At 36.6% G+C, this 24,914-nt stretch overlaps 4 protein-coding genes across 4 annotated transcripts; 2 read left to right on the forward strand and 2 right to left on the reverse strand.

Moving 5' to 3' along the window:
* Positions 1-1,663: 1,663 nt before the first annotated feature.
* LOC109179513 (putative late blight resistance protein homolog R1A-4) lies at positions 1,664-2,978 on the forward strand. Its single transcript, XM_019329023.1, has 2 exons — positions 1,664-2,888; positions 2,971-2,978. Exons 1-2 carry the CDS (start codon positions 1,664-1,666, stop codon positions 2,976-2,978), a joined length of 1,233 nt encoding a protein of 410 aa, XP_019184568.1.
* Positions 2,979-3,024: 46 nt separating this feature from the next.
* LOC109179500 (putative late blight resistance protein homolog R1B-17) lies at positions 3,025-4,775 on the forward strand. The gene is made up of 3 exons (XM_019329010.1): positions 3,025-4,312; positions 4,431-4,475; positions 4,623-4,775. Exons 1-3 carry the CDS (start codon positions 3,062-3,064, stop codon positions 4,629-4,631), a joined length of 1,305 nt encoding a protein of 434 aa, XP_019184555.1. The 5' UTR covers positions 3,025-3,061; the 3' UTR covers positions 4,632-4,775.
* Positions 4,776-16,813: 12,038 nt separating this feature from the next.
* LOC109179514 (probable protein phosphatase 2C 55) lies at positions 16,814-17,656 on the reverse strand. Its single transcript, XM_019329024.1, has one exon. The coding sequence runs from the start codon at positions 17,654-17,656 to the stop codon at positions 16,814-16,816; it is 843 nt and encodes a 280-aa protein (XP_019184569.1).
* Positions 17,657-21,373: 3,717 nt separating this feature from the next.
* LOC109179496 (zinc finger CCCH domain-containing protein 34-like) lies at positions 21,374-24,373 on the reverse strand. The gene is made up of 4 exons (XM_019329002.1): positions 24,319-24,373; positions 24,184-24,283; positions 23,264-23,374; positions 21,374-23,100 (listed from the first exon to the last, which is right to left on the reverse strand). Exons 2-4 carry the CDS (start codon positions 24,253-24,255, stop codon positions 21,697-21,699), a joined length of 1,587 nt encoding a protein of 528 aa, XP_019184547.1. The 5' UTR covers positions 24,256-24,283; positions 24,319-24,373; the 3' UTR covers positions 21,374-21,696.
* Positions 24,374-24,914: the final 541 nt, after the last annotated feature.

Here is a 24,914-nt window from a genome sequence, read left to right on the forward strand (position 1 = left end):
GTTCTACGTTACATCCCGGTTTCATTGGTTTCCAACCTCTTGAACTGTAACTCGACCGGAAATGGGTTCTGGTCGCCCAGTACAGGATTGCCCAATAATAATAACATCAAGTGCGGGTTTGAGATCTTTGTTACTATCACTCAAGAAGCTTTTGAGACTTTAAGTAATGCTTCTAGTATTATTCCAGTATTTTTGTATATATTGGAACGATATGGTGAGAGCTCAAGCGCATTGGAAATGGCGATCATGAAAGTTGAAACAGTATCAAGAGAGCTCGTCAAACCCTCTTCTTCTTCTTCTTCTTCAAGACTCCATAAACTGTGTCTCCATATAGCGATAATCCCAAAAATACATGAACTAGAGCCGCTTACAGTAAGAGAGGGAGAAGATACGGGAAGAAGAGGATAATTACATAGCTTAATATTTTTCTTTTTCTTTTGTTTATTTTTTAAGAGATGGTAAAGGACTTATTTACCCCTCTTAAATCTAAATATAAATGACAATTTATTTATTCCGATTAAAAGTAGTCACTCAGATGACCGGAAGGACTAAAAGTGAAAAAAAATCAAAGTCAAGCACTACTTATGTCAAGAACGAAAGTTGTGAACCTAAATTGACGGAGGTACTAAAGTCATAGGACCAAAAGTGGAAAAAACTCTATGAGGTAAATAAATTTATAATTTAAGAGTATTATAAACCATGCTTGTGCAAATGGAACAAAACCTATCCAAGAATATGGTGGAGATACGTGCAGTTCTAGTTGACGGCATGTGCTAATTAAGTGAATTCAATCTTTGACGGCTTTTAATTGATAAAATATTTACTTTAATTAATTTCCTCCTAAAAATTATGTATCAATCTCTTCTAGCTATTTAGTGCTCTAAATGAGTGTTCAATTTCTTTGTAAGCTATTGGGCAACGAGAGTTTTACCTTTTGGTTAATGTGTGCATTAAAATATCAATAAATTAAAGTTATATTGACAAAAAAATTTACAGTATCTAACGTGACATTTATTTTATATATACTTACTAAGTGTTTACCTGCAATGAACTAAGGTTGCGTTCGGTTGGAGATGCTTGTACTCGCGCGCTCTACTATCAGATTTGATATCCATTGTCATTATATTTGTTTGTCTACTTTTACCCTACGTATATGTACTATTCTACTATTGGATTCAAATCCTTTAGTAATTATAAAATTTATTATTCTTCTCCCCCCTACTATTGGATTGTGTTGTATTCACTTCTCTCATTGCAACAATATAATTCAGCTTGAATTTTTTAAGTGTATTTATGAAAAACCAGTGAAATTCAGGAAGATATATAATTTCACCTCCAATTTTAGTTTATTGGGCATTTTTGTATTTTGTATCGCATGTGCATGTTACAGGTACATGTGCTTCCTCGAGCACCTATTATTGAACATTTTTGTATCATATCGTGCAGTGCATTGCATGTGCTTCTAACTAGCTAGTAAACAAAGAAAGAGTAATATATTAATTAGGTAGTCTCCACTTTATACTAAAATATATTATTGATGGGTACTGATAAGACGAAACATGTGCATCCCATATTGCAATTGCGCGCACTTCTTCTTCTTCTTCTACATTCTTTTCTTACTCAAAAACCCAGAATTGAATTGAAGTTGCAGAGAGTTTGAGAGATGGCTTGTGTTGCATTGACTTCTCTCATGGCTACTATTGAGCTTGAATTTTTGCATCCCAACCACAGAGTATCTCTTGATGATGAGAAGCCATTGAAATCTCTGCTTCACAAGCTTTCTTCATTGGAAGCCTTTGTGAAGAAGGAATACAACAACGCTGTGGGTAGTGGTGCTCCAATCCGACGACATCTGCTAAACAAAATCAGAGACTTTGCACTCAAAGTTGAAGATGCTATCGAAATACAACTCACAAACATCCTTCAACTTCAACAGAAAGCTCATCAAGGGGAACTCCATCTCCATCTCCATCGAAGCTTGCAACAAGTAGCAAAAGAGGCTGAAGAGTTGCTGAAGGTTATCAACCATCATTCTCTTCCGTTGATTGGTTGCTCAGAAGCTGCAGCTTCTTCGCACCCTCACAACATTATTGCGTCGTCAGGTGGATCCTTGCAATGCTCTCCTCAGTTTGAGGAGGAGGATATAATAATGGTTGGTGAATACTTTGACTATCACCTTAAATGGACAAGGGAGGATCTCGTTTATTTTTATTCATCAGAACGAATAGTAGTCACAATTGTTGGAGCCCCAGGCATTGGAAAGACTACTCTTTGTAAAAGACTGTATACAGATGAAAGGGTTGTATCACATTTCGACATTCAAGCTTGGATTACTATTCCGCCAAGATACAATGGGAATGTGCAACAACTACTGTGCCACCTTCTTCAATCAATACGGCCAACCCTCAATGAAGAAATTCACATGGGAAGCACTGTTTCTCAACTAAAAGACCAACTGCACAGACACTTGAAGAAATGCAAAAGATATTTAATTGTTTTGGATGATGTCCCTAACACTCTGCTTTGGGATGATATCCACCAATGTTTTCCCGATGACTCGAATGGAAATCGGATATTGATAACCACTCTTTTTAATGATGTGGCTGAGTACATCAGCAAGGATTGGGAATTCATCAAGAGTCTGCCTTACCTAGATGACGATGAGAGTTGGGATTTATTTTCCCACAGATTTTCTCTTAAACAACATATGACACCTAAATTTGAAGAAATTGCGAAGAATCTTGTTGAGGAATGCAGAGGATTGCCGCGCTCAATTGTTGTAGTTGCAGACCATCTATCTAAATGCAACTACACATTGAAGGAATGGAAGAAGATAGAGAAAGAATTACTATCATTGGGAATTTTGCATAGAGATACACAACACTCAAGTAAGCTTACCAACATTTACAATCGTTTGCCGCAACATTTAAAAGTTTTCTTTTTATATTTTGTGGTCTTTCCAAAACACAGTGAAATGAGTATTAAAAGACTTATTAAGTTATGGATTGCTGAGGGATTTGTAAAGCCACTGGGGTGTCTGCCATTAGAAGAAATAGGTTACATGTATTTTAGGGCTCTTAAAAGTAGAGGACTAGTCGTAACAGACGATGAGCACGATTTCAGACCAAAGATGTGTGAGATACATATTGACATGCATAGCTTCTGCGTACGAGAAGCTCAAAAAGAAGGTCTTTTATGTGCAGCAAATACTCAACAGTGTATTGGATGGTCATTAGACATACTTGCAAATTCCTGTCGCTGGTTAAGTTTACGCTCACATAGTTTGGACTATCATGTGTTGTTTAGTTCAAATATTCCTCGCTCTCTTTTCGTCTTTCAGGGAGGTTTTGAAAGGTTTATACCTTTGAAACATTTAAGAATTTTAGATTTGAGTAAATCTATAATACTCAAAAGAGTGTCATTATTGCCCTTAAGGAATTTAGTTTTTTTAAGATATCTTTCCATACCACAGTGGTTTGAGAGTTTTGATGATGTAGTATTAAGTAATTCAAATTTGCAAACACTTACTGTTTCTGGAATTGATGAATCAACACTTGGAGCACGTACTCTTCATTTATTGCCATCCAAAACTTGGGAGCTGCAACATTTAAGGCATCTCAAATTTGGGGATATGTATATGATAGATCCCCCGAACATGGTTATAGAGCATTTGCAAACATTAGTTTGTGCAATGCCAATTCATTTGAGGAAAAAAGAAGTGTACTATTGCAGGTTTCCAAGCATAAGAAAACTGGAAGTTGTGTATAAAGACGTCTTAGTGCCTGGTTGCAGCGGGGGGCGATGTTGCAGAAATCCTATCATCATTCTGGAGAATTTTGAAGATTTATTGAGGTTGGAAACTCTAACGGTTATGGTTCCAGTTGGTAGTATAACCCTTTTAGAGCGGGTTGGTTTTCCTGCAAAATTGAAGAAGTTGAGGTTGAGTGGGACTAATTTTCCAGTGAAGGTTTTAACGTTAATTGGGCAGTTACCTAAGCTTAAGGTGCTGATACTAGAGAATGCTTTCTATGGCAGAGTATGGGAAGTGGTTGAAGGAGGATTCCCTGAATTAAAAGAGTTGGAGGTTGAAGCCAGAAATCTTGAGCAATGGGTAGCCAATACTAGTAATCATTTCCCAAAGCTCAAGAAGATATTCTTAAAACATTGTTATTCTCTAGAAGAGATCCCTCCTACAATTGCAAAAAAGACCTCTTTGTGGTTAATTACGTTAGAACAATGTCCTCCTTCTGTTGTCACTTCTCTACGAGAGATGGCCGTACGTTACAATATTGTTGACCGCAAGAATTTGTGGGTATGTTACGTTCCATTTGTTTCTCTTTCATTCTTTTGTTTATTTTCTTTGCAAAATCTGTTTAATATTTTCTTTTTCTCACCTGGTATATTGATCCACTTGCTATGATGAATCGCAGTATTCAGACACGGAAGAATTAGAAAAATCAGAAGAAGAAGACCAGGTGAGGCAGCTTAATTTAATATACACACACTTGGATTAATTGTTTGCATGTTCAGTATTCATATTTGGCCTGCTCTATATATATATATATATATGTGTGTGTGTGTGTGTGTGTGAAGGGACTAAAAAATGTACTCAATAATATCAGGAAGAATAAGAAGAGTATGATGAATGGCAGTAGGAAGGGGAAGAAGAAGATCGAAGAGTATGATCCAACAGATAAGGAAGAGTCACAAGAAGGATATGATGTAATAGATCTAAGAGACTATCAATGGTTCATTTTTGTTTACACTTTTCCTCTTCTTGAACCCTTGAAAAAGTTTGCAAAAAATTCTAAAAAAATATTCTCCCAAATTTGTTATATATATATATATATATATATATATGCATCTTTGCCCACTACTATGTAATGTGATGAAACCCTTGTTACAATTTCAAATGGATAGTCACAGGATCAAACGCTAGTGGAAATATTGATTCTTTAAATTGAAAAGATTAAAAAGTTATAGAATAGATACTACCTTTGTCACGCCCCACTTCTAGGACATGACCCAGACATACCGTTACATGAAAACCTATAACAATATGAATCCTAACCATACACATATACCTCTCGAAACCTTCATAGCAACACTTGAATACATAATAATTCCACGACCCGAAATGGTAAAATATAAAGAACGTCGTTCTTCCCAAAAACTCATCAATTCACCACTATTAAATATTTACAATCAAGAGTAGTATGTCTAAAATACATCACAAGCACCAAAAGCCAAGCACAATAGGTTACCAAAAATATAAAGGGTCAAATTAAAGGTATTGTCTAAAACGCACAAAAATCCGTGGTAAGCTCCAATACTAGGACTAAGTCTCGTAGTTTCAAAAGTCACCTTCAAGACCCACCACCTGTGCTCGTGCTATTCACAACTCCTTAACTACTCTGAAACATGAGGAAATACAAATAATGAGTTAATGCTCAGTAAGTGATACTCCTCTCAACCCCGGATCAAGTAACCCCAATAGAATACAAAAAGCTTTAGCGTAATAAATAGATTGGATGCAAAACTCAATCTTTTAACTATACCAAATTCATATATAATTTTATCATACTGTACACAACTTCCCAAAATTAAAAATTTTAGCTACATGGGCATCAACATTATTTCATAACACAATACTTTCGAAAGCTCAAATCATTCATTAACCAATGACTCATTGGCAACCTACAACCACCATTATATCCTGTGGCACATGCCATTATCGGTATAATGGTCCAAAAAGAATCGACGATTCTGAATGAGTCAGGCTCGACGATTCTGAATGAGCCGGATGGAACGTTCTAACAAATAATTTAAAAGTAAAGTCTCGACAATTCGAAATGAGTCAAGCTCGGTGATTCGGAATGAGCAATTATGAATGTTCTAAGCCGAACAGAACAAACAACAAAATGTAGGTTGCTTCATGAGTTTGGCCAAACCTTCAAAATAATTCTTATAATCAAATAGCTCATTGTAACAAAAATCATTTCCTTAAAAAAATCACTTGACAAAGTATATATCCAAAATAATATGAAATTCGTATAACTCATAACTTCGCAAAACAAATATGAAATCATAAACGAATAATTGTCACATAAATTACTTGATCCTCATTTAGAGCAAAACACCTTAGTAGAAATCATACCCATAAATCGAATAGTAGTGAAATCACACTTTAACAATCATAACTAGCTTGAGTCATATTATATCAAAAGCCCAAAATATTTTAACTCATACTAACCCTAAAATGGGTATTCAAAGTAGTAGAGATTTCAAAATAGGTTATGGGTTTTGCAAAATAAGGAGAGAAGAGTTAACCACTTATCTAAAACATCCAAATCTTAGCTATTTAGCTCACCCAATACTCCTGGTCAAATCTCTAATATTTTCAAACATCAATCTTAGGGCTCCAATGAATAATGATAAACCCACATTAAAAAGAGTGAAATATGGAGGTCAAACTCACCTAGAATACTCCAATAACTTGAGACCTAAGCTTGAAGAGGATGGAGATCAAAACTTCAAGATGATTTTTCCTTCCCCTATCTCTCTAGTCCACTCTCCTTATCTTATTTCAAATGAGATGTTTATCCAAAGACCCAAGTGGTTCTTTAACCTTAAGGGGGCGTTTGGTTCAAGTTATATAACATAACCAAGGAAATGTGACATTCCAAAGCTCACATTCCTATGTTTGGTACGGTTCATATTATCTTAGAGAATCTAACATTCCCAAGGAATGTCACATTCCCTCTACATAGGATTTTGAAGGGAATGTGATTCCCTTCAATTTCTTAGGTTATATAAGATAACCTTGGTTATGTTACTTTATTATATATATATATATATATATATATATATATATATATATATATATATATATATATATATATATTGTAATTATATATTTTCTATTTTTATTATGTTATGTTTGTTAGAAAAATAGCATTAAAATGGAATAAAATGACATATTAAGTGGCTATTTTGTGGTACAATTATCAGTGGGGTCCACTTCCGATTTGGGTCTGGTCAAAGTGGATTCGGGTTCCTCGTAGTGAGACGAAGAGATTGATATATTGTACGCTCAAAACGGATAATGGGTGAATGAGATATTGATTCTCAAAGTAGACCCATTGAGTTGGAAAAATGAAGGGAAAAGTGAGCTTTGTCCCACATTGATTTGGAAAGAGGATTTCACCCCCCTTTTATACAAGGGCTCTTTTGGAGCTTGTAGAATTGTATAGCATAGAGGCTCTCTCGCGCGAGGGGGGGGGGGGGGGGTTGTGCAAATCAAAATCCAACTAGAAGAGATCGAAAAGGCTTGGCCGGCACCTGCGGGCACGAATGTCGTTCGGAAGCCTGATCCAACTAGAAGAGTCGAAAAGGCACCTGCGGGCACGAATGTCGTCCGGAACCCTTGCGGGCTAAGTTATGCCAAACTTCGGTATCATGAGATGTACTCTCGTGTGCAGCAGCGTTAACTCCAGTTTTCATTTTTGAATTTAATTCTGTTAATGGGGTTGCTGTTTCAGATGTTACACAACGTGTAATTAACGCCATGATGAATGCTATTAAGTACTCCTCCCCTATATAAGATAGAGGGCAGGGCAGAAGTGTTTTACACACAATGTGAAACGGGAACAACACACACAACGCAGAAACCTTTGTTTTTCCAGCTCCAAAACTCTGCTCCTACTCCCTTCTTGTAGCTGTGTTCGTCCCATGCTCTAGTTCGCCGGGTTCGTTCGTTTGGGTGCTCAAACGTCGAATCGTTGTACGTTTTATCCTAGGAAACCTAGGCCACAACGCTCCTAGCATTTTTGGGATGTGGCAAATAAGGTTTTAAGGAAAGACAGGCACTTTGCCTAACTCGTACATTTCTTTCTTCTTCTCCTTCTTTCGGTATTTGGATTATGCTTTTAAGCAAAAATCCGTTCTCCATCTTGTGATATTTTTTGGTTGATATATATTGGTATATCTTTTTCGTAGATATACATGTATATATAACCTTTGGGTCCGTTTTATATATATTTGTGTGTGTATATATATATATATATATATATATATATATATATATATATATATATATATATATATATATATATATATATATATATATATATATATATATATTTCGGATAAATATCCAATAATATTTTATATACTCGTGTGTGTATATATAAATATTATTTTACGATATTAAATCGATTATTGGTTCATTATCACCAACAATCTTAAAATCTTATTTATTTTTGATAATGAACAAATCGATGGGTTCCAAAAGTGTGGGATCCGTGAATGTTGCTCGTGGTGCACATTCAAATGGTCAGGACGGCAACGATGTTGCACATTCTGTGATGCCGGTTGACGGCAGCAACGTTGGAAATAATATTTCCATGGGAGTTGTAAAAACACACGATGGTGCTCCGGAGAACTTTGGTTCACGATCCGGTAGACATGTGGCTAATGGCACACAATTGGTACCTATTGTGTTGCCTAATGGATCGGCTAAAAGCCACGAAGGATCCTATAATGGTGTAATGACTACATGGTCTGAGGACTATGGTAGTGTTACAAATGACTTCAACCGTAATCGAAGGAAACTCAAGCGGAAGCTTAGCTTTCAAGAAGATTACGAGAAGAAGGAAAAATGCCACTATGAAGCGAATCGTCATCCTGGTGAAAAGGTTGAGGACAATTTCGCTATGTTTAAAACGTGTTGATGGTTGGACGAGTGAGGTCACAACCGAGGTACCCCCGCTGTGCGCTATGGACCACCCTTTGTGGAGTGGACGGTTGAGAATGGAACAAGGCACACGGGTTCGAAGGACTACTACATAGGAATAATGGAAATTGGTTTCCAATGTAATTTTTCCTATTTATTTATTTGTTAAATAAATGTTGTAGTATCCTTGTGATACATTTTTTATTGTTGAATAAAAAATGAATTGTTCCATTGAGCTATTGAATCATAGTACATACGAATTATTTGCTAGAATAATGTCAAATGTATGAAATAATTCAATATGGGTGCGTAGTGCATCACGGAGCATTATGTGGAAAATGCTAAAATGGCTTAACGGCCGGAACAAAATGTAGCGAGCGTGTTACATGTTGAAATCCCGTAAAGAACTTTGGTTCTGGTTCATGTAGAACGATAAGGATTTCAAGGATCAATTTGTCAAAAATTGGGATAGCTATATAATCGTGAGCGTCACAGCTCAAGTGTTGAATATTTTAATTAATATTATGAGAACGATTATAAAAGTTTGATTCAACTAGTCGGAAAATTTGGTGGATTTGTTCTTGTTAATTGTGTTATAATTAACTTGATCAAAAATTCCAAATTATACTAGCACAAATGGAAAGTGCAATTTAATTTGGCACTTTGAAGTGCAAATTAAAACACTGTAACAGTGCTATTAAGCAATAAGCACTAGGTAGAGTGCCTAATTAGGCACTTTCGGCCACTTGGTGGCTGCACCTTTAGGTGTTGAAAACTTAAGCATTTGGTGCTTTGGTGATAGCAATAAAGGTGCTAGATTATGATTGGTCTTAATGCTAATCTACTTAGCTTAAACATTTCGTATGTGGCTAATTAAATTTAGCGTTGTAAAAAGTGCTATGTGACTAGCACGAAAGGAGGTTTGGTTAATTGTGTAATTAACTAATAATCCTTGTGCTAGGTAGCACTGGAATTATACATTAAGCAACCGAATGTTGCTATGAGTTTATAATTTAAAGCAATAGAGATTGCTTTAGAATCGATGCGTTAGTTTAAAAGCAATGATTCGTGCTTGCTATAGCACGATTCGTACTTCATTACTAAGCACTGATTCGTGCTTCAATTTCGGAAACACTGATTCGGGTTTGTGGCCCTTCGGTCAAAACTGAATGGATTCGTAAGTGCTGATCTGTTCGCACCTACGAGATGTGCTAACGTGTAGCACATGTCTATTCTTTCTAAGAATAAAAGGATAACCAAATTAATTGTGGATTAAGGCGGTTATGAACGATCGATGTGGTGAACGTGAAACACCTATTGGTGATTTCGGCGCAAGCGTTGGTATTGTACTCGAGAGTACGGTACGGTATTCACCTCAATCGAACGTTGTTGCCGAACATGAATATCAAGACGTTGATAAGTTCGGGTCTACCTCAAAGTATGTGAGGTGAGACAATACTTTGGACTAGTAAGTACCTTTTAAATAAGGTTACCCGCATGAAATTCTTACGAATTGTGGGTACGTAGGAATTCCTACTAATGCCTGAAATGTGGGGGTGTCTTGCCAAAGGTGTGTATTGGTTCTTAGTACACGAGTCCTATAGTTTGGATGTACGTAAGAACACAATAAATTGAATCAAGTCATTCATCATTCTTTGAAGATGTATTTTTATGAAGGTTCAATATCGGACCTAGCACGTTGAAAGGAACTTTCGGCGAAGCTATGGTTGAAGGGTATGAAAGAGAACCCGAGCTCAAAGCTAGACGTAGCAAGAGAGCTAGGATTTGAACAATCCTTTTGTCCAGATTTCTAATGTACATGCTAGAATGTGACGCGCATATTCTAACTTGTTTACTAGAAAATAAATTGAATTTTCTGACATGGTTGTTAAAAAACGAGCCTCGAACATATGTAGAAGTGGTGAATTCTACAAATGGACCAACACGAGAGAGGCTACCGAGAGTAAAGTAGATTCTATCTTAGAGAACCATACTTTGAACTGGTTGATCTTCTTTCAGGTTGTAAAACCTTTGGATCCTAACAGATCACTAGTCGGAAGATAAAACCGGTTGGTTATATTGAAGTAAAATGGCCGGACTTGTAATTGTAGATTACATGCAACGCGAGTGCCACAGTTACTTCGATATACATTCTCTTGTGATGAGAATGGAATCCATTAGTATGACACTTGCCATGGCCGTCTAACGAGACTTGGAAGTTCATCGAAATGGATGTGTCGCTTTCTTAATAGACATGGTACAACCTAAGGGTTTTGAGGTTCCGCGCTATGGAAAGAAATTGTGTAATTGGTGAGATCATTGTATGGGTTGAAACAATTGCCTTAGTATTTGGCATGTAGGTTTGATCATACAATGATGTGTCACGAGTTCAGTATAAATAAATGTGATAAATGTCTACGTAATGCGTACGATAGACGAGGTTATCACTATTTGACTATACACGATAAACTCAACGTGGGTAGTAACGATCACAGGATCAATTCTACCGAGAACATGTTAAATTTGAGATTTAATTTGACATGCGATCAAAGGTGTGGGCTTGGCAGATTTAATCTTTGAGATTAAAATTGTGAGAAGACCGTATGGTCTCGTGTTAAGCCAATCTCATTGTGTTGATTAAATCCTTGCAAAGGATGTTAATCAAGTGGCTTGGACACCATTAGATACTAACGTACAACTAGCCAATAATCACGAAGATTGTACATCTCACGGAGAATACATTCAGATTATTGGTAGTTTAATTGTATCAAATGGGTTGTACTAGGCCGGATATTGTCTTTGCTGTTAACGAACTCGATAGATATACGAGTAACCCTAGTGTTAAGCACTAGAAGGCAATAGTGAGAGTTATGAGATACTTAAGGTATGCTCGTGACTTTGGACTGCACTACGTGGGATATCTAGCTGTACTTGGATAGTATAGCACGGATATCAAAGGACACTAAGTCCATCAAAGGCTACGTTTTTACGTAGGCCAGTGCAGTCGGTTGGACGGAAACTCTCGAAATGAATTTGTGATAGCTAAGATCCGACGGGACAAAAGCTGAGAGCCTTACACTCTTGTCGCGAACGAGTAGGCCGAATGGCTATGCCATTTTTTCGGGAATGTTCCTAGATATAAACTCGTACCTCCAATTTGTGTGCATTGCGATAGTCAAGCCAAAATTGGTTAAGTACAGAGTTAGATGTGGAATGGTAAGTCTAGACTTATGAGTCATAGACATAATACCATTAAACAATTTCTCACAACGGGGGTTATCTCTGTTGACTACGTGATGTCAAAAGATAACGTAGCGGCCGCTAACTCGCTAACCCGAGGGTAAGCAAATGGTTGTGGAGAAGTTGGAATGAGGAATAGGGTCTAAAGCCATTGGACTAAAAGTTCTATAGTGGATACCCAACCTAGCTGACACCTAGGTTCAATGGGACAACTAAATTATAGAACGAAGCGTGTCACTGTGGGGGTCTCGGACTCCCTACCACTCCTCGTTAAGAATAGTGACTCCCGCACGAGGTTAGCATGTTGATGCTTTAATTATTCGAATGTCGGTTGACATGCGTGAGTATGCGGGATACTCAGAAAAGAATCACCTATGTGAGAGAGAAGTGAGGGTCGCTTCAAAGGAGAATTGATGGCCACAATTCTTCACAAACTCTTGCAGAACCAGGACGGTGACCCACGACCAAAAAGGGCACACTCATGAGAACAGAGCATGGTTGTGAATTTCCTGTGTGAGATATGTCATCGTCTACACAAACGGCAGTCGGTTCAAAGACATCGCGTTCTACCGTACAGCCAGTAGAGTAAACATGTCTTCAAGGGAAGGTTCAAAGAGTATAGTGATCCCTACCTATCCTATGCAGGGATCGTCCATTGAACACAGTTGTTTCCGATTTCAAAATACCCTGAAAATCAATTTTTCATTCATGTGAGGGATTGTTGGAAAAATAGCATTAAAATGGCATAAAATGACATATTAAGTGGCTTGATGGGGTGTGAACCCCATGGGCTCGGGGCCCAAGAAGAAAGTAGATAAAGCCCAGACGAAGAAGAGAAGCCCAAGAAGAAAATGGAGCAAACCCAAAAGGGATACGGGTCAAACAGAGGAGTCGGCTTGGTCCAGGAGTCGGCGCCGAGTGTGGAATCGACACGGGTAGAGGGTCGGCCTAAAACTAGCCGTTAGCCCCTATTAAATTCCTAATTATCTACCCTTAAAGTCCTATTTACTACCCCACCATTCCTAACCTCCCACTTATTACCCCATCTTATTACCCCATTATTATTATTATCCATAACCCCCTAATTATCACCCATCACTACCCTACTAAATGTCCAACGGACACTTTTGGGATGGGCTAGCTATAAAAAAGAGGGGAAGACAAGAAGAAAGGGGCCATTCACTCATTCATACACACATGGGAGGACTCTCCCAAGCACTCTTCCTATACACTTAAAGACTACTACTACTCTCCCACAACCACTCTCCCAAGAAGGCCTCATTCCACAATATGCCAAGAAGGCTTCATCACTCTTCCAAACAAGAAGACTCCAAGAGAAGACTCCACCACCATTCCATCAAGAAGCACACTCCGTCTCTCAATGTACAAAAGTATAGCTCTCTCCCTACACAATATGTCCATACTCTATATACAAAATAGCCCTACAACATGTACAAAGATACCTACAAAATATATATATAGTGAATTTAGGCTTGGCACCGCCCAAAAAGGCCCGTGGTTTTCACCTTTCGGTTTCCACGTAAAAATCATCGAGTCATATTTCTTCTATTTTAGTAGCCTTATTATGAAAGGTGTATCCTCCAACCAAAGGTTGTGTTGGACCTCCTTGGGCCCGAAAACCCAAAAACCAACATGGCTATTTTGTGGTACAATTATCAGTGGGGTCCACTTCCGATTTGGGTCTGGTCAAAGTGGATTCGGGTTCTTCGTAGTGAGACGAAGAGATTGATATATTGTACGCTCAAAACGAATAATGGGGGAATGAGATATTGATTCTCAAAGTAGACCCATTGAGTTGGAAAAATGAAGGGAAAGAGGATTTCAACCCCCTTTTATACAAGGGTTCTTTTGGAGCTTGTAGAATTGTATAGCATAGAGGCTCTCTCGCGCGGGGGGGGGGGGGGGGGTGCAAATCAAAATCCAACTAGAAGAGATCGAAAAGGCTTGATTCAAGCCCGAGCTCACGTGCGCGGGCACGAATGTCTTCCGGAAGCCTTGCGTGCTAAGTTATGCCAAACTTCGGTATCATTTTCCAACCGATATATATAGTCACTTGGTTCGGTCGAAACCGAGAGCACGAGAGGTGCACCACTCTCGTGCTACAGAGAGCACGAGAGGTTGTGGTGCACCGAGAGCACAACTTTCGTGCAACGGTGACAACGAGAGGTGCACTCTCAGGCTGCACCACAACACGAGAGATGTACTCTCGTGTGCAGCAGCGTGAGGCCGAAAGTTTCGGCCTAGGCCAAAACTTGGTGAGCCTGAAGGCTAACAGCCCATTAACTCCAGTTTTCAATTTTGAATTTAATTCTGTTAATGGGGTTGCTGTTTCAGATGTTACACAACGTGTAATTAACGCCATGATGAATGCTATTAAGTACTCCTCCCCTATATAAGAAGGGGTAGAGGGCAGAAGTGTTTTACACAGAATGTGAAACGGGAACAACACACACAACACAGAAACCTTTGTTTTTCCAGCTCCAAAACTCTGCTCCTACTCCCTTCTTGTAGCTGTGTTCGTCCCATACTCTAGTTCGCCGGGTTCGTTCGTTTGGGTGCTCAAACGTCGAATCGTTGTACGTTTTATCCTGGGAAACCTAGGCCACAACGCTCCTAGCATTTTTGGGAGGTGGCAAATAAGGTTTTAAGGAAAGACAGGCACTTTGCCTAACTCGTACATTTCTTTCTTCTTCTCCTTCTTTCGGTTTTTGGATTATGCTTTTAAGCAAAAATCCGTTCTCCATCTTGTGATATTTTTTGTTGGATTGGACCTATAATCTGAGGATTATTTGTTCCAATTTTGGTTGATATATATTGGTATATCTTTTTCGTAGATATACATGTATATATAACCTTTGGGTCCATTTTATATATATTTGTGTGTATATATATATTTCGGATAAATATCCAATAATATTTTATATACTCGTGTGTGTATATATAAATATTATTTTACGATATTAAATCGATTATTGGTTCATTATCACCAACAATGTTAGCATATAAAATAATTTTGTTTCTCAAGTTCAAGATTTTAATTAATATTTTAAAATCATGTAATTATATATGACACCGTTATCTTATTTATTTATTTTGATTTTTAAATTTATTAAAATATATGAAAATATGTTTAGGATATTATGTGTGCTGAGATCAATGCACTACCAACACACTTACTGTTGTATTAGTATTTAGCTTATTAATTCTCTCAAGTTGCTAAGTTGAATAGCTTATTGCTTTAGAGTAGATAGCGTTCTACCTACCTTTACAACTAACCAATTGGTATACTAGCTTGTACATGAGATTTATACCAACTAGTGTATATATACCTAGGACACTGTTCTAGAGGTCTTTTTTAATTGCTAACAGAAAACGTTTTATACTGTAATAAATATAAAATTTTAAATATACTACTTGAAAAAATTATGTGTTCATGTTAATTGATTGAATTATTTATATATTTAGTTGAAATATAAATTTTTAAATAAAACTAATTATATTCCGTAATGGTTAAAAAAATATATTGTTTGTGATAAATAAAGTTTTTGTGGTAAATTAAGTTAATTCAAACATAATATAATATTTAAACATATTAAAGATATATCATAATTTAACATTTTACCATTAACCATCAATCATGTTTTGGAATATACGTGAAAATTAGATGAATTAAACATGAATATGATGAATTAACAAAAATCTACTTTAATTTGCTTAGTTTGTGTGTGTATATATTGACAAATTATACTATGGACCATGATCCACGTACGTTGCAATATAAACTACGGAGTATGATTAAATGTTCATTTGTTGGTGCGATTCAGAACAATTCACTTGTCCAATAAACCATTGATGGCACTCTTCAGTGAACCATTGTTGGCAGAACAAAACACATTAAAAAGCCATTGTATTTACGGTTTCAGTCAACTTTTTAATATAATGCATCCCATATCGTAGTGGATATCTGGCACTACCGCTACTTGAACTGTGGAATCTATAGCTGTGGTTGCAATGATTTCTTCATCCCGTTTTGTGGTGATTACGATCTTGAATCACCACAATTTGCGACTGTGATATGGGACAAGAACTCATTGCAACCACACTGTAGATTCAACACTTCCAATATCACCCAATTCACCTTTTCGTTGGTGTTTCAAAACCATTTAGTCATTCAAGGAAGGGATGATGATGATGTTGACATTCAACATTATATAAACTCCTATCATTAGATTACTTAATGTAACACATTCTGCCATCTTGTACCAAGAAGTTTTTATTTTCTATTTACCACACAAATTTTCTTGACTGTATACTTATTTTGAAAGGGCAGTTTCATTTGCAGGGAAATTCTGTTGCTTCCCAATCACCCTCTCATTAAAAATCTATCATACCATTCATACAATAGCCTCTCTATGTGCTTCGTTTATTGGTGTAATTCAGAACACATACATCACATTCTCAATGGTGATTCTATAACATTCTTCAGTGCCTCTGCCTTGAACCTTGCAGCCAATGGTTTTCAATTGCAGGATATCTGACTCCATTGCTACTCTAAACTCTAGACCGTAATTTTAATGTATAATTGAATTTTTGTGTTTACAATTGTATTTCATTTGAAACCCTAAACATAATCGTTACAAGCCCTAACGTTTGAATTTATCGATGAAACATTCTATTCAATTGCATTATGTACTTTTACAAAATCAGATTGAATAGGTAGTTACGTACATACAAATTAAACTTTGTGGTGATATGATGAAAACAGATTAGAAAAAGATTGACGATGATGTTTCTTGATATGGATGATCATCATTATGTTTATTGAATATAAGCAACTACCACTGTTATATCATCATACTTGCCGCCGATTGCATGCTCGTCGATTCCGGCGATCCTGGTCGACGCCGAGAATGGAGTATCGATGTTTCCGTTCAGGGAATTCCTAAGTGCGTACCGAGCAATCTTCCTCGCCAACTTCATCGGCTTCTTGTCGAAGCCCGATCTGTTAACCAAATCTTCCAGTTCGGATTCATGAACGTTGTCGAACAATCCATCCGTCGCCATTAGGATGATGTCTCCCGGTTTCACCTTCACCTCGAATTTCTCGGCCGCGGTCGGGTCGCCGCGCGATTTCCCCAGCTGAACCGGACAGTTGAACCGCGACTGCTGAGCCGGGGAGGTGTAGACGATTTTCCCATCGCGTAGGACTGCGAAGCCGCTATCGCCGACGTTAACGGCAATCATGCAGTCGTCAACTAACGTCAAGATACACGCCGTGGAAGAGCCTTGTGCTTTGGTGTCCACGTAGGCTTCATCGAGGGCTGTCATGGGGTCCACGGTGCCGACTGTGTCTCTCTGATGACGAATGGATAAGACGGCGTTAGACATCAGCTCTCTGGAGTACTCTCCGGCGTCGATGCCCCTCTTTGCCCAGCCGCCGACGCCGTCCGCCACGCCGATCGTCTGCGCCTCCGAACAGACAAAGTGCGAGTCTTCTCCGAGAGGCTTCGCCCGATTGTGTTTGGGTATGTAGAACGCACCGGCGACCATTCTGGTTGTGCTCCGCCGTGCCAAGCCGCTGTCCACTAGGGTTTGGAGATAAACCTTAGTACTGGCTTTTGATGGATAGATCAAATGCTTTCTTTTCATCGTCACCGCCATGATTGGAATTTGAAAACTGAGAAATCCAAGAAACTAGAATAGGAAACAATAGTACTGCGTGAGAAGTCGGCTAGAGTATGGGATTCCCGCTTTTAACTAAGAATATTAACGTCGACTTAGTCCTAATAGGATTGGGATTAACGCATACTATTTAACCTTTTAAGTGTTGTTTGGATCACTTTTATATTAAATATAAATTAATAATCAACCCATTTTACAAGTCAACATTTAATTAACTAGTACTTAATTTGTTCGGTTTGGTAAAATAGTTAGCCTATCAGTTAATTATAACTTATTTGATCACTATTAGTTGTTTGATTTGGATAAACAATTAGCGTTTAATTAATTAACGTTTAATAACAACTTGTTGCTCAAAATTTTGCAATTCGCTCACTATATTTTACATTCATATATATATAATTGGATTTAAAATAATTTTGGACCACTGACCTTTTGTTTTGAATTCTTCCCAACCTTTTCTTTTGTATGGCATTGGTTATTAATGTTGTCATTTGAATGGCTTGCAAATCTTGTAACCCTTTGAAGTGGCGATTTCACATATGATCGCAATTCCATCCCTCCCTTTCAAAGACGAGTATAGCCTTATAAGTTAGAATGAGGGAGTATAAAATATATTGATGAAATTAAAATATATTTTCTAATTACACGAACAATTCGTAAACTAGAATGCAAGATCATGGGACAATGTACGTCCCTATTTATAGAAGAAAAACATATGTCTATTAGTTAGCTTAGTCCTACCATTACTCCAACTAGAACTCTACATTATATTAACCTAGGACGACATATATAACCTAAGACCTATTTCCACACAAATTGGGATGGATTACCATATTGTTTCCCATGCATCCTGGGCCAATCGAATTTGGGTCATAAATAATATATATTTAATATATTAAAAACATAAATTTTATTTATGATCCATACAGTTGTAGATGTGGACCATAAAAAATTGGTTTGGGCCACCACTTTTTATTGGGCCCTTGAGTATATATATAGTAGTTGGGCATTTGTTAGTAGGCAAATTATTGTGTGGAGTGTGGACCATGGTCTACACAGTGTTGCGCGGACCATAACAAAAAGTATATTTTTAATATATTAAATGTATATTATTTGTGTATTGAATTTACATTATACAATATAATGTACACTCAGTACCCAAATAATGTACATCCCCTGAACACAATGTACATTTTTAATATATTAAAAGTACATTATTTTTGTACCGAATGCACATTATTTTACAGTATATATACAAAATATGGTCCACACAATAATGATTATTGTTACTATGCCCCAATGCAACAAGTTATGATTAATGCTAAATACATATATCAAAAATATAATTTTAGTCAAAAAATATCAAAAATATAATTTATATGGTCAAGCCCGTCGCACAAAGTCTTCTTAGTACGGGTTATTCCTTATGTGCAATTTGAGGGATATTACTCATGAATAGGGTTTACCCCGTGTATACTCTCAAATAGTGATTATAAATTTCTCTCGTCATCGTATATACATACAAACACGTATATAGAGGTGAGTTCGAATATTATTAGTTTCATAAATTTTGTTTTATGCATTAGCAATATTTGTGTTGGATTTTTTACAAGAAGTTTGATAGAATTATTGTTAATATTACTGTTTTTTTTTTACTATAAATTATTTTCTTTTCTATTATTTTCTTTACTTTTTTAAAAAAAATATTTTTTATTGTTTCATATAAATAGTTTTGTTTGTAGGCACTATTTAATATCATTTAGGCGATTGATATATAATGTCGAGCTCTAGTATTGATAGCAATGACGATCTTGAGATGATTGATGTGGAGGAAGAACAAGTAGATGAAGAAGGATGTGACGAAGTAGAGTTTTATAAAATCATTCAACATTTATCGGAAACAATTTCTATGATTATACACATACTGAAAGAGGTTATTATTGATAATAATGGGAAACGAATTGAACATCCACTAGCTCGACGACCAATTACTTCACGTGGATACAATTACATAAAAAACGTATTGCCTAAAGATTCTGATAACTTTCGTCAGGTATACCGAATGTATCCAAATGTGTTTTTAAAGTTATGCCATATTATAAGAGAGAAAACACTTCTAAAGGATACAAGATACATTACTATTGAAGAAATGGTTGCAACATTTTTTCTAACGGTTGGGGAACTCTAGATATTGTCATACTCGTGAAACATTTTATCGGTCACACTTTGCTACAAGTAAGAATTTTCACAAAGTTTTAAAGGCTCTTAACACAATAGCACCTGAGATGATGGTCAAACCTAGTTCCACAGTGCCTACATGAATAAGAGAAAGTGCAAGGTTTTACCCTTACTTTAAGGTAAGTAATAAATCACTCTATTTGATTAATTATTGTTTTGTTTTTTTATGAGTGACATAGATATTCTTATACATCTGAATATGAAATTATATTTATGTGTTGAATTTACTTTAGGATTGTGTTGGAGCTATTGATGGCACACATATTCCAGCAATGGTAACTGGGCGTGATGTAAGCAGTTATCGTAATCGTCATGGAATAATTTCACAAAATGTATTGACTGTTTGTAACTTTGATTTAGAATTCATATATGTTCTTAGCGGGGGGGAAGGTTCAACACATGATTCAAAAGTGCTAAGTGACAGTTTATCAAGGAGGAATGGCCTTAAAGTGCCCCTCAGTTTAGTTTTTTTTATCAAGGGAAAGCAACAACATTTCCCTGCAAATTAATTAAACTACCATTTCAAAAAAAAAAAAATTAATAATAATATACAGTCAAGAAAACTTGTGAAGTAAATAACACTACTCTTCCATGTAAAGAAGCATAAGCATTCAGATTATTTTCAGGAGTGTTGCACTACTTGTGATTTAACTATTCAAGAGATACTTAGATTTTTTAGACAGTAATTGCATGGTGAAATTTTGAAAACAAGACACTGGTACGTGGAAGCATATTGGAAATTGTTTCTGTATATGCCACAAAATCTTCATTGTTGTTATTCTTGGATTATTTTTTTTAAACCTGTAGAAAAGTAATGTTATTGGATCACCATTGGACAGGAGAGCTGTTCTATGTCGCGCCAACAAAGCAAAGCACATTCAGAGGTTGTTGTATGAATGGTTTCAGACAACTTTTTAATGCAGGGCAATTGGGAAAGCAACACCATTCCCGTGCAAATGAAACTGTCCTTTCAAAAAAAAAAAAAAAAAAAAAAAAAAAAAAGCATACAGTCAAGAAAACTTGTTTATCTATTCAAAAGAGCCTGATATGTGGAAGCATATTGGAAATTGTTTCCAGTTTCCATAGTATGCCACAAAAGCTTTATTGATGTCATTCTTGGATTTTTTTTAATTTTTTTTATACCCTACAGAAAAGCATTGGAAAATGCTATTGTATGGAAAGAAAACAAATTTTAAGAATCGGGTTGAAGAAATTAAGAGAAGGGAAGAAATAATTTCAGTGGAATTTCACCACAGTTAGATTCCACAGTTCCAACAGCAATAGAGTTACAGAATCCTCGGTTGGGCATTGAAAAATGCTCTTGGCGGAAAGAAAACTGGTTTTGACAATTGGGAAGAAGAAATTAAGAGAAGCAAACAAGCTTGACCATTCGGTATTAATGCCATAAAATCTGCTTCTATATACAACAATTAATATGAAAATATGAAACTGCGTATGTGAAATTGCAACTCACATAAAAACAAATTTACTTCCTATCCTGTTTTGTCTAATATAAAAATGTATACACAACATTTGAATATTTATCCTAATCAACAGCAGAGAGGGAGAGGGAGAGAGAGAGAGAACCACAATTATGCCATGGCATGCAGATTAAGAGCATGGAAAATAACAGAAAATCTACTCTCATCTCTAATCTACAGGATGTCACACCTAAGTAATTTCTAGCTCAACATCAAGTACTACAAAGGGCTCTGTCCTGTACTAAGTCGTTCTCATTTTCCTCTTGATTAATTCAGCAAGCCATCCATCAGGAGTACAATTCAATGCTCATCTGGTCTTTTATCCTTCAGAATTTCATGCAGAGATTTTGGACCCTCAAAGTCTTGTTGTACACTTAGGCTAGAATGCCCTATTCTCTTGGGGAAATCTCCTACTCCTCTCCCTTTTGTCTTCTCTTCTTTGATCTGGGAAAGTGTCTTGGGCCCATTAAACATTGTAGACTCCTTGGTTGATTCTCTCTTCCTAGAAACTCTCCTCCTAGAGAACTTAGATGGAAAATGCTGCCGCTTTCCCTGTCTACTCCCCTTAAAAAGCTGCCTGTAACCACTCATCCGATAGCCTCTCAATGCACTTTGTTGGTTGGTGCAATTAAGCAAATTTTGTTTGTCTAATCGTGATCTAATACCATTGCTTTCCACCTTTGATGCCACTCTCCGATGCATCCACCTTGAACCTTGTAGGCAATGTCTACCCCTGCTTCGGGTACTTAAATGAGATGAGTCATGCCTCCTAGGGTAATAAGAGATAGTACTGGCATCAACAATCGGATGTTTCTTCAAATAATTCCTAAGGTCTACACTGCCCCTTCCATGAAAACCCAGATCTGTGTGCCATAACTTCCTTTTCCTTGGCAAAGTACCATCCATATCCTCCCTCTCTCTCACATGACCATGGATTATTCTAAGAGATTCACTGTTATACTCATTGTCAAATTTTTCAACAGAATCACATAAATCTTCTTCAAAAAGGAGTGTCATATCTGGATATTCAGGGTCATACTCTATATTTTCCTCAAAATCATATCCTAAGTACTGACCATTAAGCTCTCCACCATCCACATCATGTTGCATCAAGTAATCATGATTTTCATACCCCAAGTCTGATCTACCACCAACAAGAACATCAAAACCGGGTGAGGATTCTAACAACTCTTCTCTCTCCACATCATCATCCACTTCATCATCTGAGTGATGAACAAAGGATGAACAGAATCCTCCTTGGTTAAATCCTTCAACAGGAGGTGAAGAATTCAAATTCATAGCATCAACTTCTTCAGATGGAGATCCTGAAATATCTAGAGAAGTGTTTCCTATGGTGAGATTGTCTTTTGCATTGTGGAGATTTACTTCTCTCCGGGTATTTTCATCTGCTGCTCTGTTTGGATTAGTTTTAAATGAATTAGGATGGGTTTCAACTGGGGCCGAGCCTGTTTCACTCCCCACAGATGTCTTTTTCTCAAGATATGGTCCATCATTGACTGCAGACAGTGCCTTTGATGTTTTCCGTGTTGGTGCCCCATCATCAGGTCCATGCAGAAACACGCATTTTTCAGCTCTATTGCAAAATCCATTGAAATAGAAGAAACAGGGAACACGTGTCTTGTTCACAGGTAGCACAGACTGAGGGCAAGTAGGAGCAGATTCAACATTACGACTCTCTAATGGCTGCAGATGGCATAGAAAAAAGGGTGATTATAAAAAGCAGTTATAGTCAAGCAGAGTAAAGGTTAAAGCCAAGATTCAACAACTAATATAGACATCATTGAGATGGAATGCAAGCTCAAAAAGTGCAAACATTGGTAACGATTTTAGTGAAATGACAGCGTACCGGGTGCCGGAAACCACAAGTTGGATTGAGACAGCTCCCTGATAACCAGTACCAACAATCCCTGGGATTGAGCCTAGCAATATCACTGTGCCGGTACTCACATTCAATGCCCTGAAACCCAGAATCCATGCCATCAATGCAAGGCAAAACCAAAATACACGCACAATTAATTCATATCCATCATATCTGGCAGTATGATACAGAATGAAAACAATGGAAACAGACAAGAAAACCGCATAAATGGAATACACGCAGCATTAGCACAGTAACACTATTCAACAAAATCAACTAGAATATAAGAAGACACATTCAGCAAATGACCAATAACCACAGTTTAATGTGAAACAAAGAATTCCATATATCCTAATCCATAACTTCACTCAAAACTAAAGTATATTCTTAAGGCACATAATTAAAATGTATACATCCAAAAACAGATTGCAAACAACTGCCTGCAGGCCATAGCATAAAACTAATAGTAAACAATATATCTAAATCAGAGAAACAAAACGCAACCATATCAATTGTATAGATAAATGTATGTAACCAACACGAAACAATATATCTGCCGCATTAAGTCACTCCACACTGTATAACATATTACTGAGCAACGCAACAACGATTTTGAATCTCCACACATTCGCAAATAAGCGATACACTAGTAGATGTGCACATTGATGAGCGCGTATACGCATATAAACCGTGCAATTTAAACCCTAGTCGGAATGTAATAAAGAAACCGCTACGTTGCAGATGCCGATTTTCAAGATATTCAAAACAGAGTTAGAATTGAAGAGCAAGCAATGATAATCAATCAAGAAAATCAAGATACATTGAGGATTGAAAACAGAAAGAAAAATAAAAGAAAAACGAAGAATTCGAAAATCGCAGAAAAATGTAACGGATAAAGAAGCGCTTACCTTCTTACAAGTGAGAGGAGATGCCAAGAAGTAGACGCAATCGGTGTTGCATTTCTGCATTTCTTCCTCCATCTTCTCCCCTAAAAATTGTAAATATGTACAGAGAAAAGGGGAGAGAAGAGAAGACCGGACTCAAATTCGAAGCGAGGTGGATGGGAGAAATCGCATCGCCTTCGCCATCTGCGTAAAGTGAGTGTATGTATGTATATATACGTACATAGCAATTCTTATACCATCGACCTAGCCCCTTACATTGTAAATCTGTTCCAAAACTATATACCTATAACATATTATGTACTTTTAATAAATTATTTATGTGTTGGTTCGATTAACGATGCATTGAAATTATTTACAATTTAATTTTTCATTATATTAAGTTTAGAATTAGTATGTAAAATTTATATATTTAGAAACTATATTAAAAATAGAAAAATGATGTTTTTAGCCTTTCAATTGTTTTACTTTTGAAAATTTAGCCCTTATCAATTGATTTGAACAAACTTAACTTTTTAATTGTTCATAATATAGCACATTTGGTCCCTCATGTTATATAATTAGAATTGTTTTTAATAATTTATATAATTTATTTATTCAAAATTAAAAATATTTGTAATTATAAATAAATACATAAATTAAAAAACTTTAAAATAAATAAATAAATAAATAAATAAAAATCGCCACCGACTGTCCGCGCTGAACAGTCGGTGGCTGTCTTCTTCACGGAGACGGCC

The sequence above is a fragment of the Ipomoea nil genome, unplaced genomic scaffold, assembly GCF_001879475.1.
Source record: "Ipomoea nil cultivar Tokyo-kokei standard unplaced genomic scaffold, Asagao_1.1 scaffold0926, whole genome shotgun sequence".
NCBI classification, from domain to species: Eukaryota; Viridiplantae; Streptophyta; class Magnoliopsida; order Solanales; family Convolvulaceae; genus Ipomoea; species Ipomoea nil.

What these genes read in the sequence shown, in the direction of transcription:
- LOC109179513 (XM_019329023.1), top strand. Translation starts at nt 1,664, where the DNA reads ATGGCTTGTGTTGCATTGACTTCTCTCATGGCTACTATTGAGCTTGAA.
- LOC109179496 (XM_019329002.1), bottom strand. Translation starts at nt 24,255, where the DNA reads ATGGAGGAAGAAATGCAGAAATGCAACACCGATTGCGTCTACTTCTTG. An exon ending in CTCCTCTCACTTGTAAGAAG is followed by an intron (nt 23,375 to 24,183) that starts GTAAGCGCTTCT and finishes TCTGGGTTTCAG; the next exon opens with GGCATTGAATGTGAGTACCG. An exon ending in CTTGTGGTTTCCGGCACCCG is followed by an intron (nt 23,101 to 23,263) that starts GTACGCTGTCAT and finishes TGCCATCTGCAG; the next exon opens with CCATTAGAGAGTCGTAATGT.
- LOC109179514 (XM_019329024.1), bottom strand. Translation starts at nt 17,656, where the DNA reads ATGGCGGTGACGATGAAAAGAAAGCATTTGATCTATCCATCAAAAGCC.
- LOC109179500 (XM_019329010.1), top strand. Translation starts at nt 3,062, where the DNA reads ATGTATTTTAGGGCTCTTAAAAGTAGAGGACTAGTCGTAACAGACGAT. An exon ending in TTGACCGCAAGAATTTGTGG is followed by an intron (nt 4,313 to 4,430) that starts GTATGTTACGTT and finishes GATGAATCGCAG; the next exon opens with TATTCAGACACGGAAGAATT.